Here is a 15,442-nt window from a genome sequence, read left to right as displayed (position 1 = left end):
GAACAACATCTGATAGTCCAGAAAATCTGCTAATCCAGCACCAAAGTTCCCAGCATGCAAGATTAGAGTTTTATTATACTCTTTACTTATTGTCAGCCCAATTTTTCCTGCTGGGCACCAAAATGCAAATACACTGTTGTCAATCTTACTGCAGCATGACAATGCCAAAAATTTGAACACATGAAATAGGGGCAGGGGAGATCACTCAGCCCCTAGACACTGCTCCACTATTCACCAAGGCTGATCTTCTTCCTCAAACACCATTTTCCTGCTCTATTGCCAAATCTCTTGGCTCCTGTGATTCATTAATCGCAGTTGTGAATGCAAATTGTTTTCTTTGCACTTTAAAAACAGCAATGCCATTCTGCCATTTTCACAAGTGGTTTCAGACACTTAAAATGTAATCTTAATAACAATGCAATATGGTTCATAGAGAATTGGAGAGTAGACCACCTGACCCTTCAAGCTCCACTGTTTACGAAGATCACAGCCAATTTCAGTTCCAATTTTTCTGCATCATCCCCAAATCCTTTTATTTCATTAATATCCAAAAATTCTATCAATTTCTGTTTTGAATGAATTCCCATTGCCCTCCAGGGCAGAGAATTCCAAGGATTCAACACCCTCTGTATTGAAGACATTTCCCCTCATCTCAGTCCTAAATGATCTACACCTTATTCTGAGGCTGTGACCTCTGGTTATTGACTCCTCAGCCAGGGGAAACTGCTAAATCCTGCAAGAATTGTGAAAGTTTCATTGAGATCTCCTCTCAAACTCTAGAGAACACATTTCATAACTAGAATAATTCCACTGAGTGCAATGCTGTTGTTTGAAAGTGCCCAGGTGATTTCTCCAACAATTTGGGAAGAACCTTATTTTGATCTACTGTTTCAAAAGAACACTACACTTTGGGTCATGTTGATTCAGCCCAGAGGTTCCAGCTGTTTAGCCTTCTGAAGCTCAGTTACAGAAATGTTTTTGCTCATACAGTTTTTGATTCTGACAACCACTCTAATAATGCTATGGAGATTCAGCTGTGAAGGACAATATCTAAACATTATTCATGGTAGTTAAAAACCCATCTCAGATTACATCATTAAACGACTTCCCAACCAAAAGACGAGGATGGGTATTACCAGCCTGTAATGTAGCGAACGAAAGGCATCACACACTCCCAGAATAAGGCGAGGTAGAATTTTTCCAAAATTAAATTTATTTTTAAATAAAATTTGACATTTGCACGCTAACATCTAAAAAAAACTATCCTTGAGAAAACGCCAAATGCTAATTAAGCATTAATGCTAATGTATTTAAAAGCAAAGTGGTAATAACAGGCTTGCTTACACGGCAAACATCTTTCCGTCATCCTTAATTCCAGGATAAAGTGTGCAGCAATCTTACTTGCACGCACCAAATGGAAATCTATAGGGCGGCACCCTAGAAAAAAATAATGAAAATAATCCTGGAAATGCGGAGCTTTGGAAATGAACTATGAACAACTTGAAAAGTCCGTCGCCCGGTCGACACCTCTTCCCCCCCTCACGTCTCTAGTACGGTTTTTCGGCATAGAGGCAGAAGAAACATTAATTACACGGCGAAAAACATCATGCTTTAATTTTCTGCGCGAGAAAAATTAATCCCCAGATTCCGGCCTGAATCTGCATCATGCCACATGTCGCAAACTCCCACTCAGAAGTCTCTAACAAACTTTCCTCCCAACTTTTATTTGCGCCTGGTCAGTATCCCAATGAAGAGGCAGCCCACAATTTCTCCGCCAGATGCTCAACCATCAGCATTTGTTTTAAAAGCCATCGCTTCCAAACAAGCAAATTCCCGGCAAAAAATTATGCAAAATGTATCAAAATGCCTTTCAAGTGAACCGCCTCCTTCAGATCCTGTTGATAAATGAAGATTTAAATGTCCAATACTTACACGGGAGGCGTTTCGCAGGGCGAACAAGTTAGGTGTTTGCTGCACAGTATAATTCTGGATGAAAAAGACCCCGATGCAGGCTTGGGAAAGGATCCCTGCCAAAAGCTTTACGCAATAAATAAAATAATTACAAGTTATAAGGTTACCAGCCTGGGCTATTAATTCACTGTGAGTGTGTGAAAAGGCTTTACACGCACCTGGTCTTGCATGAACCAGTTGGGAAAAGACGAGCGTCCTGGTTAAGAAAGCATTTGGATTTTACATGGCTTCGCATTTCAACAGATGGTGGGGAGGGGATAGTAGGGAAGAGAATATGTTTGATTTCCTCCAGTATGAACAAGCTGCGGCAGTGCAGTTCAAAAAACAGTCACCATTCTGCAAAGTGTTCGCTGAAAAAATCTTCAAACGCCAGTCTTTAAATGCAGATACACCCTAAATACTTGCTGCTTTAATAATGTCTCCTGTAGCTTTGAGGATTGAGGTCTTTTCGCTAAACACCCATTGTATCAATTGGCCGCGGCAGATGTTTGTTTCAGTATCACCCCCACCCAGTTCAATGCACAGAGAGGAGAGATTTACCGCAGCTTCAGCACAGCGACACTCATCTTGTATACTTTCATTGCTGCTGCAGAAGTTATTGCCAAATGAAACTCAGCCACTTCCTACTGAACAGCGTGGAAAAGGAGCATGCATATGCATCCTCGTTTACTTTCCTACACGATGCAAAATTTAAAAAAAATAAACCGTACACGGTTTTTTTTGTCTGGCTGACTTTGTTTTGGCGGTGCAAGCAGAAAGCTGCAGCAGACGGAGCGCGTTCCCACTCCCCGCCAGGAAGCAGCCGGCACCCTGCGCATGCGCGGCGGCCGCAGAGCCCAAGGCCAGAGCAACCGGGAGGGAGGGTCGCTGCGGCGGGTCTCCCTCACACGCTGCTCGGGCATCCACCCCGATGCTCGGTCGGCCGTGCAAACGTTCGTCCCTGATCCCCGTTTACCTTTGCAGCTCGGACGGTTCCATGTCGGAGGCTTCCTACTGGTGCAGAGGGCGCAGCATAGCTGCTGCTGGGCGGCCGCCGTTCGGAGAGACGGGAGGGAGGAGGGCGCCTCTGGTCGAAATAAGTAAAGCAATCAGATGATGGCCGGTGGCGAGGACGGGGAGCGCCGCCGCCGGCTTTCCCTCAGCCAGCGCTCGGGCTCCGCTCGGCTACCGCGGCGGCCATCTTGCGACCGGTCTGTGGTAACTACGGCAACCCGCGGCGGCCAACCCGCCCGCCCGCACACGGCCTGCAGGGGGCGAGCCTAGAGACACGCTACCCAACTCCTGCAGGTTTGTTCACTCTGCTGCACTTTAACCTATTCTTAAATTTTAAAAAACCCTCAATTAACCGATTTACATTGTTGTGCATCAGGATGCATGATAGATGCAGACTGGTTAATTTGAAGGGATTGCTTGATTTTCACTGTCTCGTATATACTGTCTTTTATATACTGTTGTTTGCACCTACATTCCTGTGATGCTGCTGCAAGCAATATTTCCATTGTATCTGTACTTACCTCACCGTACTTGTGCAAATGACAATAAACTTGAGAGTGGACAGCAGTTCAATCCAGAAGGGACCTTGTACATAAAAGGCTGCCTTGGGGGAAAGATCTCCAAGGGAAGATAAAAATCAATGTAATTAAATTCATGTGGTTTTCAGATTTATGAGTGTAATTTGTACATTAATTGTTTGTATTGAGGAGGGGCGAATGGTGAAATGCTTGTCTTTGAGGCTGTTGCTGGTGTGATTGACATGAGAGTGTACGCCTCAGTCTGGCAAATCAGATGCCAACCTGTGCAAGAAAGCCAGCAGTGGACTATTTGTTGCACATGCAGTGCTTTCCTACACAATGTAATATTTCAGTTTTGCAATTTGGAGGAGGAGAAGTTTGCCCTAGCACTTTGTTTTGAGGGAAGTAGGTGAATAAAGTCTTGTAAGAGGAGTGAGACTGCGTAAAATAAACCACCAAATGACAAGGACTTTGTGGGGAGATTCACTTAGACGCTGCTCTTCTTGGAAACCTGTATCTACCAATCAGTTGGACTGCTTAGCTTGAGCACGTCAAGAGTTTCATGTCTGTCAGAGGTCTAAATCTCCAGCAACAGAAGCTCTACTTGGTCAGTTCTAGAGAAGCAAAACACACATTGTAATTGCCACCAAAAATCATCTCTGCAGACGCTGCAGGCTTTGGTTTTAATGTAACTGGAAATACATTTTTCCATAAATATTTGAAGTAGTAAGTTTGCGGATGACATGAAGGTTGGGGGTGTTGTGGATAGTTTGGAGGGCTGTCAGAGGTTACAGAGGGACATAGATAGGATGCAGAGTTGGGCTGAGAAGTGGCAAATGCAGTTCAACCCAGATAAGTGTGAAGTGGTTCATTTTGATAGGTCAAATATGTTGGCGGAATATAGTATTAATGGTAGGACTCTTGGCAGTTTGGAGGATCAGAGGGATCTTAGGGTCCGAGTCCATAGGACGCTCAAAGCGGCTGCACAGGTTGACTCTGTGGTTAAGAAGGCATATGGTGTATTGTCCTTCATCAATCGGGGAAGTGAATTTAGGAGCCGGGAGGTATTATTGCAGCTATATAGGTCCCTGGTCAGACCCCACTTGGAGTATTGTGCTCAGTTCTGGTCGCCTCACTACAGGAAAGATGTGGAAGCCATAGAAAGGGTGCATAGGAGATTTACAAGGATGCTGCCTGGAATGCGGAGCATGCCTTATGAAAGCAAGTTGAGGGAACTCGGCTTTTTCTCCTTGGAGAGATGGAGGATGAGGGGGCACCTGATTGAGGTGTATAAGATGATGAGAGGTATTGATAGGGTAGATAGTCAGAGGCTTTACCCCAGGGCTGAATTGGTGGCCATGAGAGGACATAGGTTTAAGGTGCTGGGGAGTAGATATAGAGGAGATGTTAGGGGTAAGTTTTTTACTCAGAGAGTGGTGAGTGCGTGGAATGGGCTGCTGGAAACGGTGGTGGAGGCTGATATGATAGGGTCTTTCAAGAGACTGTTAGGTAGGTACATGGAGCTGAGTAAAATAGAGGGCTATGGGTAAGCCTAGTAATTTCTAGGGTAGGGACATGTTCGGCACAGCTTTGTGGGCCGAAGGGCCTGAATTGTGCTGTAGTTTTTCTATGTTCTAATGGCATGCAGGGTACATTCCAAAAACAGCGTGAGGTATCTCAGAAATCCCAGTGCTGACAACCAGCATGCAATGTGTGTTATAAAAACAGAAAATGCTGGAAACACTCAGCAAGTCAGACAGTATCTGTAGAAATAGAAACAAACTTAATGTTTCAGGTCAAAACCACTGACGAAGGGGCTTCGACCTGAAATGTTAACTTTGTTTCTCTCTCCACAGATGCTGTCTGACCTGTGGCGTGTTTTCCACCATTTTCTGTTTTTATTTCAGATTTCCAGCATCTGGAGTTTTTGATTTTCATTTATTGTGTACAGTAATGTGTTTGTTTTAAATGCAGAATTCACAGGAAATTGAGGTAAATGAAAATGGAAATACACAATCCATCTGTTTGAATGTTAAAATGAAGATCTAGCTGATGATGCATTGGCTGCTGATGGACTCTAGTAAGTGAAGGGTTTAATTTTAAGAGGCCTCAGCCTAACAATTAATCAAATTAGTAGGGTCATTTGTTTTAAACCCAATAGCCCACTGAAAATTTCTCAGCATTTCTAGCACAAACTTAGGTAGCAAGGAAGGAACTTAAGAAGGGGCTGAAGAGAGCAAGAAGGGGACATGAAAAGGCCTTGGCGAGTAGGGTTAAGGAAAATCACAAGGTCTTTTTCACATATGAAAAGCAGAAGGATGACGAGAGTAAAGGTAGGACCGATTAGAGACAAAGGTGGGAAGATGTGCTTAGAAGCTGTGGAAGTGGGTGAAGTTCTCAATGAATACTTCCCTTCAGTATTCACCAAGAAGAGGGGCCTTGATGATGCTGAGGACAGTGTTGGTAAGGTTAACGTTCTAGAGCATGTAGATATCAAGAGAGAGGATGTGTTGGAGCTGTTAGGAAATATTAGGACAGTTAAGTCCCCAGGGCCTGACGGAATATTCCCCAGGCTGCTCTGTGAGGCGAGGGAGGAGATTGCTGAACTGTTGGCTAGGATCTTTGAGTCCTCGTTGTCCACGGGAATGGTACCGGAGGATTGGAGGGTGGCAAATGTTGTCCCCTTATTCAAAAAAGGTAGTAGGGATAGTCCAGGGAATTACAGACCAGTGAGCCTTACGTCTGTGGTGGGCAAGCTGTTGGAAAGGATTCTTAGAGATAGGATCTATGAGCATTCAGAGAATCATGGACTGATTAGGGACAGCCAGCATGGCTTTGTGAAGGGAATATCATGTCTCACAAGCCTGATGGGATTCTTTGAGGAGGTGACCAGGCAGATTGATGAGGGTAGTGCAGTGGATGTGGTCTACATGGATTTTCGTAAGGCATTTGACAAGGTTCCACATGGTAGGCTTCTTCAGAAGGTCAGAGGGCATGGGATTGAGGGAGGCTTGGCCGTGTGGATTCAAAATTAGCTTGCCTGTAGAAAGCAGAGGGTTGTGGTGGAGGGAGTGCATTCGGATTGGAGGGCTGTGACTAGCGGTGTCCCACAAGGATCGGTTCTGGGACCTCTACTTTTTGTAATATTTATTAATGACTTGGATGAGGGGGTAGGAGGGTGGGTTAGCAAGTTTGCAGGCAACACAAAGGTTGGTGGTGTTGTAGATAGTGTGGAGGACTGTCAGAGATTGCAGAGGGACATTGATAGGATGCAGAGCTGGGCTGAGAAGTGGCAGATGGAGTTCAATTCGGAGAAGTGTGAGGTGGTACACTTTTGAAGGACAAACTCCAAGGTGGAGTACAAGGTTAGTTGCAGGATACTGGGTAGTGTGGAGGAGCAGAGGGATATGGGGGTTCATATCCGCAGATCACTGAAAGTTGCCTCACAGGTGGATAGGGTAGTTAATAAAGCTTATGGGATGTTAGGTTTCATAAATCGTGGGATTGAGTTAAAGAGCCGCGAGGTAATGATGCAGCTCTACAAAACTCTGGTCAGACCACACTTGGAGTACTGTGTCCAGTTCTGGTCGCCTCATTATAGGAAGGATGTGGAAGTGTTGGAAAGGGTGCAGAGAAGATTTACCAGGATACTGCCTGGTTTGGAGAGTATGGATTGTGAGGAGAGACTAAGGGAGCTAGGGCTTTACTCTTTGGAGAGAAGGAGGATAAGGGGAGACATGATAGAGGTATACAAAATATTAAGAGGAATAGATAGAGTAGACAGCCAGCATCTCTTTCCCAGGGCGCCAATGCTCAATACAAGAGGCCATGGCTTTTAAGTAATGGGTGAGAAGTTCAAGGGAGATATCAGAGGGAGGTTTTTTACCCAGAGAATGGTTGGGGCGTGGAATGTGCTGCCTGGGATGGTGGTGGAGGCAGGTATGTTGGTCAAATTCAAGAGATTGTTAGATAAGCATATGGAGGAATTTAAAATTGGGGGATATGTGGGAGGAAGGGGTTAGATAGTCTTAGGCGTGGTTTAAAGGTCGGCACAACATGGTGGGCTGAAGGGCCTGTATTGTGCTGTACTGTTCCATGGTTCTAAACTTGCAGGATTCGGAAGACAAATGTGAGCTCAATCACCAGGCTTCCTGCTGCTTCTGGTCCCTAAGAAATCAGTGCACTTTGGATCATTTTCCCACCATATGCCCGTGTGCATTAAAACCTGCGCAGAGAATTTTCTTAAAAAGTACACAGAACATTTTTTAAAAAAGATTGAACGATCAATTCATCTGAGCAGATCTCAGATGAGTCCTGATGCAGGGTTTGGACCCGAAACATCAACAATCCCTTTCCTCCCATAGATGCTGCTTGACCCACTGAGTTCTTTCAGCCGATTGCTTGTTGCTCTCAAACCTCTCACCTGGTATCTACCCAGAGCTCCATATAACTGGTGCAAGCAAAGTTGAATGGCGTTATTATTTATAATTGGTGTCTGAATAAGTTTTATGTATGGAATGATGTAGTCATGGTGATAATATGCATTGATATGGTGTATAAATGCAAGTCTTAAAAAAAAATACAAGATTCCAAATAATGTTCTGCTTCACATCAACATGCAGCCTTCTTTTTCAGTCCTGACTTCTTTACTGTGCGTCCCTAGATTTGGTTCAGAAAGTGTGGTCATCAGCAAGTCCCAGTCAGGGTTGAGGTGGCTGGATAATTTCCCTGGCTGAAGACAGCAATTCTCAAAGCAACTGGATTCATTTTTCAGACTCCATTTTTCTGGAGTCACAATCCTGCCGGACCCCAGACACCGTTCGGGTAACTAGCCTTTGCAGTTTGTATCACAACTGGCCAATTCTAATGCAAGGTCATCAGCCTGCACTGTTAACACCATTTTTTTCTCTCCACAGATCACGCCTGGTTGTGAAGTCCATGGGGGGAATGGATTTAGAACATAGAACAGTACAGCACAGGAACAGACCCTTCAGCCCACCATGTCTGTGCTGACCATGATACCAAATCAAACTAAACCCATCTGCCTACACCTTACTCATATCCCTCCAATCCCTGCAGCTCATGTGCTTGTCTAAATGCCACTATCATGTATGCTTCCACCACTACCTCTAACAGTGCATTCCAAGGTTCTATCACTCTCTGTGTTTTTAAAAAAAAGACTTGCCCCACAGACCTCCTTTAAACTTTCCCCCTCTCACCTTAATGTTATGTGCTCAGGTATTTGACATTTCTATCCTGGAGAAACAGATTCTGACTATCTACCCTCTCTATGCCTCTCATAATTTTATAAACCTCTATCAGGTCTCCCTTCAGCCCCTGAAGCTCCACAGAAAAGTCAGTCCAAGTCTGTCCAATCTCTCCTTATAGTGAATATGCTGTAATTCAGGCAGCATCCCAGTGAACCTCCTGAACCCTTTCCTTTCCGAAGCCTCCACATCCTTCCTGTAATGGGACAACCAGAACTGCTCGCAATACTCTCTTATGGATACTGTTCCAAGTTCAAGCTTATTGTCATAGGCATACATACACATAGTATAAGTGCCATGAAAATTAGCTTTTTGTGGCAGCAGCAGCACATTACAAACAGGACAAACTTAAGTTAACATAAACTTAAATTAAGATAAATTATACATAACTTACATGACAAAAGAAACATAACAACATTAGTACAAGTTGAGAGAGAGAGAAAAAGCAGTATAGTCCGAGGTAATGTTTTCAGGTCTGTTCAAGAACCTGATGGCAGTGGGGAAGAAGCTGTTGTTTAACCTTGAGGTGTGGGTCTTCAGGTTTCTGTATCTCCTGCTTGATGACAGATCCAAGAAGAGGGCATGGCCTGGATGGTGGAGTCCCTGATGATGGTTGCCGCCTTCCTGAAACATTACCCCTTATAGATCTTCTCGGTGGTGGGGAGAGCTGTACTCATGATGGAACTGGCTGAGTCCACTATGCTCTGTAGCTTCTTGCGTTCCTGTGCATTGGAGTTCCCATACCAGGCCATGATGCAATCAGTCAGAATTCTTTCCACTGTATATCTGTAGAAGTTTGTCAGAGCCTTCAATGACATGCCAAATTTCCTTAAACCTCTCTTTAAAAAAATAAAGAAGCTGACGCACCTTCTTCATGGTTGCATCAATGTTCTGGGTCCAGGATAGGTACTCTGAGATGTTGACACCCAGGAACTTAAAGCTGCTCACCCTTTCCACTGCTCCACTGCGGACCCTTCAATGAGGACTCTTCCTGAGTCATTAAGTTAATTCAAGGTGGAGATAGACTTTTTAACTGCAGGAAAATCTCCAGTTATGGAGTTCAAGCAGGATTTTGGAGTTAGATGTACAGTCAAATGATGCTCATGAATGGCAGATTATCTTTGAAGCCTACTCCTGCTTCAAATGTTTTAAATTAATTTCACAAGTACTACTCTGCCTACAAGTTAGTGGCTCACTCCCTCGTGGCCCCAGTATTCTTAACAACATGCACAAATTAATGCCTGACAATACCCACCCAAGCAGGCAGCAACAAGCCATAGATCATATCTGTGTATTATGTTCATTTTCTTTCAACCCTTTCCTATTCCTCATGTGCCAAGAAAAACACATGTCCCTTTGCCAATTTTACTCATTGCAATGGCTGTTCTGTCAATTTCAAAAGTAAAACAAGTAATAAGCTACCCTGACCAGTGTCCTGGTGTACGTCAGGTCCCCATTGCCTTCAAAGGAGTAGAGATCTGGGTATAAAATTAAAACTCCACTCTACCATGGCCAATGTGCTAACTTTCCCCATATCATTGCCACAGATATATCAATCTTAAACATGCTGTTAAGCTAAGGATGAAACACCAAGTGTTAATCAAGCACAGAGATCATATGCAATAAAGCTGAGCAAATTATTCTGATCTGAATAAAGTTAACCCAACCTGACCCAGGACTGAGTGTTTTAATACAACACACACCCAGCTAAATAATAAATGGACTTAAGGCACATGTCAGCCACAATCTAGCTGAGTGATGGTATAGGCTGGATGATTCAACAAACTGCTCCTGATCCTATGTTCCAGTTGAATTTCATTCAATCTTCTGATTCTGGTTTGTAGACTTAGACCATTCTGCTGCTCAAGCTTGTTCCATCATATCTAGCAAAAATCAATCATCTCAACATGTTTATGCTAGTCGGTGATGAGAAACGTACTGGTGCATCAGAAATCAAGTGCATCTTGGCTGGATACACAAACTCTTTCAACACCGTGCCTTGTCCTCAAACCAAGAAACATTTTCTCTGCATTATATTTAGCTCATGGACTAATCTGAATTGTGAAATGCTTATCACTCCCCCATGCTTGTGGAAGCCCTGATCTGTGGCAGAGTTGAGCTCTCTTCCAGACAAGTCCTAAGTCAATGGCGCCCATCTGGACTACATATGGAAATAACTCCTATTTGCTTTCCGCCAAGCCTCTAAAGTGCAGGTATTCCTGGCAAAGTGTGATTTACCCCAAAGTAGACCGTCCACCAGATGCCAATTAAAATTTGTCTTCAGCTCACACCAGGATATCTCAGCACTGGTGAATTTCCACACTCCAGTAATGTGCAATTAATAAACCTTCACCACCCTCTCTTAGCCAGCACCAGCATCATCTGTGTCATTCTGTCTCTCTTGGTCTCCACCCCATCACAGACTTTCCCTCTGTCCTCTCCACCCCCTTCTCTGTAACTATTCCTAGTTCTAATGAAAGGTCATCGACCCGAAACATTGTTTCTGCCTTCACTGATATTCGCTGAACCATTTGGTTTTTCCAACATTTTTTCTGCTTTCATTTCGTTGTACGTGAGGTATTTTAGATCCATGAGAGCTGTGGTGATGCAGGTCCTTTTTTCACGCCAATTCCTTTATCATGTGACTGACTGCATGGTAGCAGATAAACTGGATGAGTCTGTTTCCTTTTAGTCATGGAGTGATACGGCACTGCAACAGGCCCTTCAGCCCATCGCACCGTGCTGACGGTCAAGCACCCATTTACACTAATCCTACAGAAACCCCATTTTACTCTCTTCACGTTCCAATCAACTCTCCCCAGATTCCATCCTCCACACTATGGGCAATTTACAGTAGCCAATTAACCTATGAATCTGCATGTCTTTGGGATGTGAAAGGAAATTGGAATACCTGGAGGAAATCTACTTGGTCATAGGGAGAATGTGCATACTCCACATGGACAGCACCGGAGGTCAGGATCAAACCATCATGGCTGGAATTGTGAGGCAGCAGCTCTACCAGTGTGATTTCCAGATCCCATGTTATGCAGGCACAACATGATCTTTTTAAAATATTCATCAAGCTTAAAGATGCTTTGGTCAGATTTGTTGCAAGGTTTATAAATTTAGACCAGTTAGGACATAGAACAATACAACACAGGAACAGGCCCTTCAGCCCATGATGTTATGCCAAACTAACTAAATTGGTAATCAAATGCCCAACTAAACTAATCCCTTCTGCCTACACAATATCCATATCCCTCCATTCTATGCACATTCATGTGCCTACCTAAGAGTCTCTTGAAAGCCTCTATCATCTTGCCTCCACCACCACCACTGGCAGCACATTTCCAGGCACCCACCACTCTCTGTGTAAATAAACTTTCCCTGCACACCTCCTTTGAATTTACCCCCTCTCATCTTAAATGCATGCCCTCTGGTATTAGACATTTCAACCCTGGGAAATAGATACTGACTGTCTATCTATGCTTCTCATAATCTTATAAACCTCTATCAGATCTCCCCTCAGCCTCTGCTGCTCCAGAGAAAATAACACAAGTTTGTCCAACCTCTCCTTATAAAACATGCCCTCTAATCCAGGCAGCATCCTGGTAAACCTCTTCTGCATCCTCTCCAAAGCCTCCAGATCCTTCCTGTAATGGGGCGACCAAAAATGAATGCAATACCCTAAACGTGGCCTAATTAGAGTTTTATAAAGCTGTAACATAACTCTTGACTCCTGACTCTTGAACTCAGTTCCTTGACTAATAAAGGCAAGCATGCCATACGCCTTCTTTACCACCCTATAAACCTGTGTAGCCACTTTCAGGAAGCTGTGGACTTGGACTTCAAGATCCCTCTGCACATCAACACTGTTAAGGGTCTTGCCATTAACAATGTACTGTCCCTTTACATTTGATCTCCCAAGGTGCAACACTTCACATTTGGCAGGGTTAAACTCCATCTGCCATTTCCCTGGCCATATCTGCAACTGATCTATATCCCGCTGTATCCTTTGGAGGTCTTCTACGCTATCCACAACACCACCAATCTTCGTAGGATCTGCAAACTTACTAACCCACCCATCTACCTTTTAATCCAGGTCATTTATATATATCACAAACAACAGAGGTCCCAGTATGGATTGCTGGATCACTAGTCATTGACATTCAGCCAGAATAAGTACCATTGACTACTACCCTCTGTCTTCTACGGTCAAGCCAATTATGTATCCAAACGGCCAATTCACTGTGGATCCCATGCATGGATCTTCTGGATGAGCCTCGCATGAGGGACCTTGTCAAATGCCTTACTAAAATCCATTAGACAACGTCCACAGCTCTACCTTCAACAATCACCTTCGTCACCTCCTCAAAAAACTCAATCAAGTTTGTAAGACACAACTTGCCCCACACAAAGCCATGCTGACTGTCCCTAATTTGGCCATGGTCTTCCAAATGCTCATAAATCCTATCCTTAAGAATCCTCTCCAGTACTTTCTCTACCACTGACGTGAGACTCACTGGTCTATAGTTTCCAGGATTATCCCTATTTCCCTTCTTGAATAATTGAGCAACATTAGCTACTCACCAGTCCTCTGAGACCTCACCTGTGGCTAGAGAGGACATGAAGATATTGGTCAAGGCCCCAGCAATCTCATCTCTTGCCTTGCTCAATAACCTGGGGTATATCCCATCAAGCCCTGGGGACTTATTCACCTTAATGTTCTTTAAAAGATCCAACAGTGCCTCATTCTTTATCTTAAAATGCCCTAGCATATTAGCACACTGCACCGATCTTCCTATCCTCCATATCCTTCTCCTTGCTAAATACTGATGCAAAGTACTCATTTAGGACCTCTCCCACATCCTCCACCTCCATGCAGATATTCTCTCCTTTATCCTTGAGTGGTCCTACCCGCTCCCTTATTATCCTCTTGTATAGAATGCATTGGGATTCTCTTTAACCCTACTTGTCAAGGACTTTTCATGGCCCCTCCTTGTTCTTCTAATTCCCTTCTTGAGTTCTCTTCTGGCTTCTTAATAATCCTCAAGGGCTCTGTTTGATTTTAGCTTCCTAAACCTTACATATGCTTCCTTTTTCTTCTTGACTAAATTCACCATCTCTAGTTAGCCATGCATCAGAGATAGCATGTCCCCTTTTAGTCAAATCCCAACCCAAACACAAAATGTAGCTGGCACTCCTGTGCTGAGAATGTGCTGCACTGGCTGAAGTGCTGTCTTTTGGCAAAGACATAAAATGAGGCCCCTGATGGTCTAATGGCTCTATATAAAGAAGATCAGTGACGTTCTCCCTGGACAATATTCATCCCTTCAACCAATCTGATTTCTACCTTCTAAATCTACAATCTAAATCTGATTTCATTACCTGTCATAGCTGTAAGCAGACCCTTACCACTTGCAAACTGAGTGCATCATTTCCTGCATTACAACTGTGGCTACACTTCAACAGTACTTAACACACTGTTAGCCACTTTAGGACATCCTGAACAATGAAATGTGCTACAGTAAAACTCCAATCCGATTATTTGGAAACCCCAATGGTTTGGCATCTGGCTCACTGGATTCTGTTTCCACTCTCCCTTTAAAATCACCAAGGCCCCATTTCCACAGTTCTTTTAAGCTAACTGAGGCAAAGTTACCAAACTCGCATAAACTCATCTGGTTCACTGGAAGATTAATTATACTGTCGTGTAAAAAAAATGAATTAAAAATATATTAGAGTATTAATAGGAGTCAATAGTCCAGAAAATCTGCCAGTCCAGTACCATGAAAGTCCCTGAGACTGCAGGATTATTGGAGTTTTACTACATAACTAATTTATTTTTGCAAAGTGCCAAATTAAAGGAAAGGAAGAATTAAGGAATTGCAGGTGGAAAGTAATTATCATTACAGTAGAAGAGGAATTCGATTTCTTTAAAGGAATGATGCTAGACAATTGTAACCTAATCAGCTCAGACTAAACCAGTTGACCATATATGGATCTCAAGCACGTAACTCCAGTACAGTACTGAGAGAGTGCTGCATTGTCAGAACTCTTGGAAGAAACATGAGCAAACAGTCATTGTGAAAAGGAGTCATTCAGTTACAGTGAAAGTGGGGTTGCTAAAAGGATTACTGCTGAAATCATGCCAGTTCACCATTTGTGTTAACAATTTAGATTTGTTTAGGAATTTCCAAACTTGCAGATGACACCAAGTTGGGTGGGGAGGAGGATGGGAATTGTGGATGGGGATAGTCAGTACTGAGGAGGAATGGAGCCAATTATAAGAAGGCATCAAGACACCATCTGACCAAGTGTGGCATCAAGGACTCTCTGGTAAAACTAAAGTCAATGTCCATCAAGGAGAAAACACTCTTAACACTAGTCAAAGTTACACATAGCATAAAGGAAGATGGCTGTAGTTGTTGGGGTCAATCATTCCAGCCCCGAGACATACCTATAGGAGTTCCTTAGGTCAGTGTTCCAGGCCCAACCATCTTCAGTTGCTTCATCAATGACCTTCCTTCCATTATAAGATCACAGGTGGGGATGTTCGCTGCTGATTATACAAGGTTCAGCTCCATCTACAACTCTTCAGCTAATGAGAAGCTCAGACCTGCATGCAGGAAGACCTAGAGGACATTCAGGCATGGGCTGGTAAGTGGCAAGTAACACTCATGCCAGGCAATG

The 15,442-nt window shown here is 43.7% G+C and overlaps 1 protein-coding gene across 2 annotated transcripts in view; it reads right to left on the bottom strand.

The window, feature by feature from the left end:
- map3k4 (mitogen-activated protein kinase kinase kinase 4) overlaps positions 1–3,422 on the bottom strand; it is a 153,414-nt gene extending 149,992 nt beyond the window's left edge. Inside the window, exon 1 of one of the 2 annotated variants that reach the window (XM_052012201.1) lies at positions 2,927–3,422. In XM_052012201.1, the coding sequence (XP_051868161.1) occupies positions 2,927–2,949 (23 nt within the window). In that variant the 5' untranslated portion in view covers positions 2,950–3,422. Of the gene's footprint in view, positions 1–2,129; positions 2,457–2,926 lie in introns of those variants that run through there. The other variant, XM_052012200.1, reaches the window with a different exon arrangement.
- Positions 3,423–15,442: the final 12,020 nt, after the last annotated feature.

Source organism: Pristis pectinata, chromosome 3, assembly GCF_009764475.1.
Source record: "Pristis pectinata isolate sPriPec2 chromosome 3, sPriPec2.1.pri, whole genome shotgun sequence".
Lineage (NCBI taxonomy): Eukaryota > Metazoa > Chordata > Chondrichthyes > Rhinopristiformes > Pristidae > Pristis > Pristis pectinata.
This window is presented reverse-complemented; position numbering and strand designations above follow the sequence as displayed.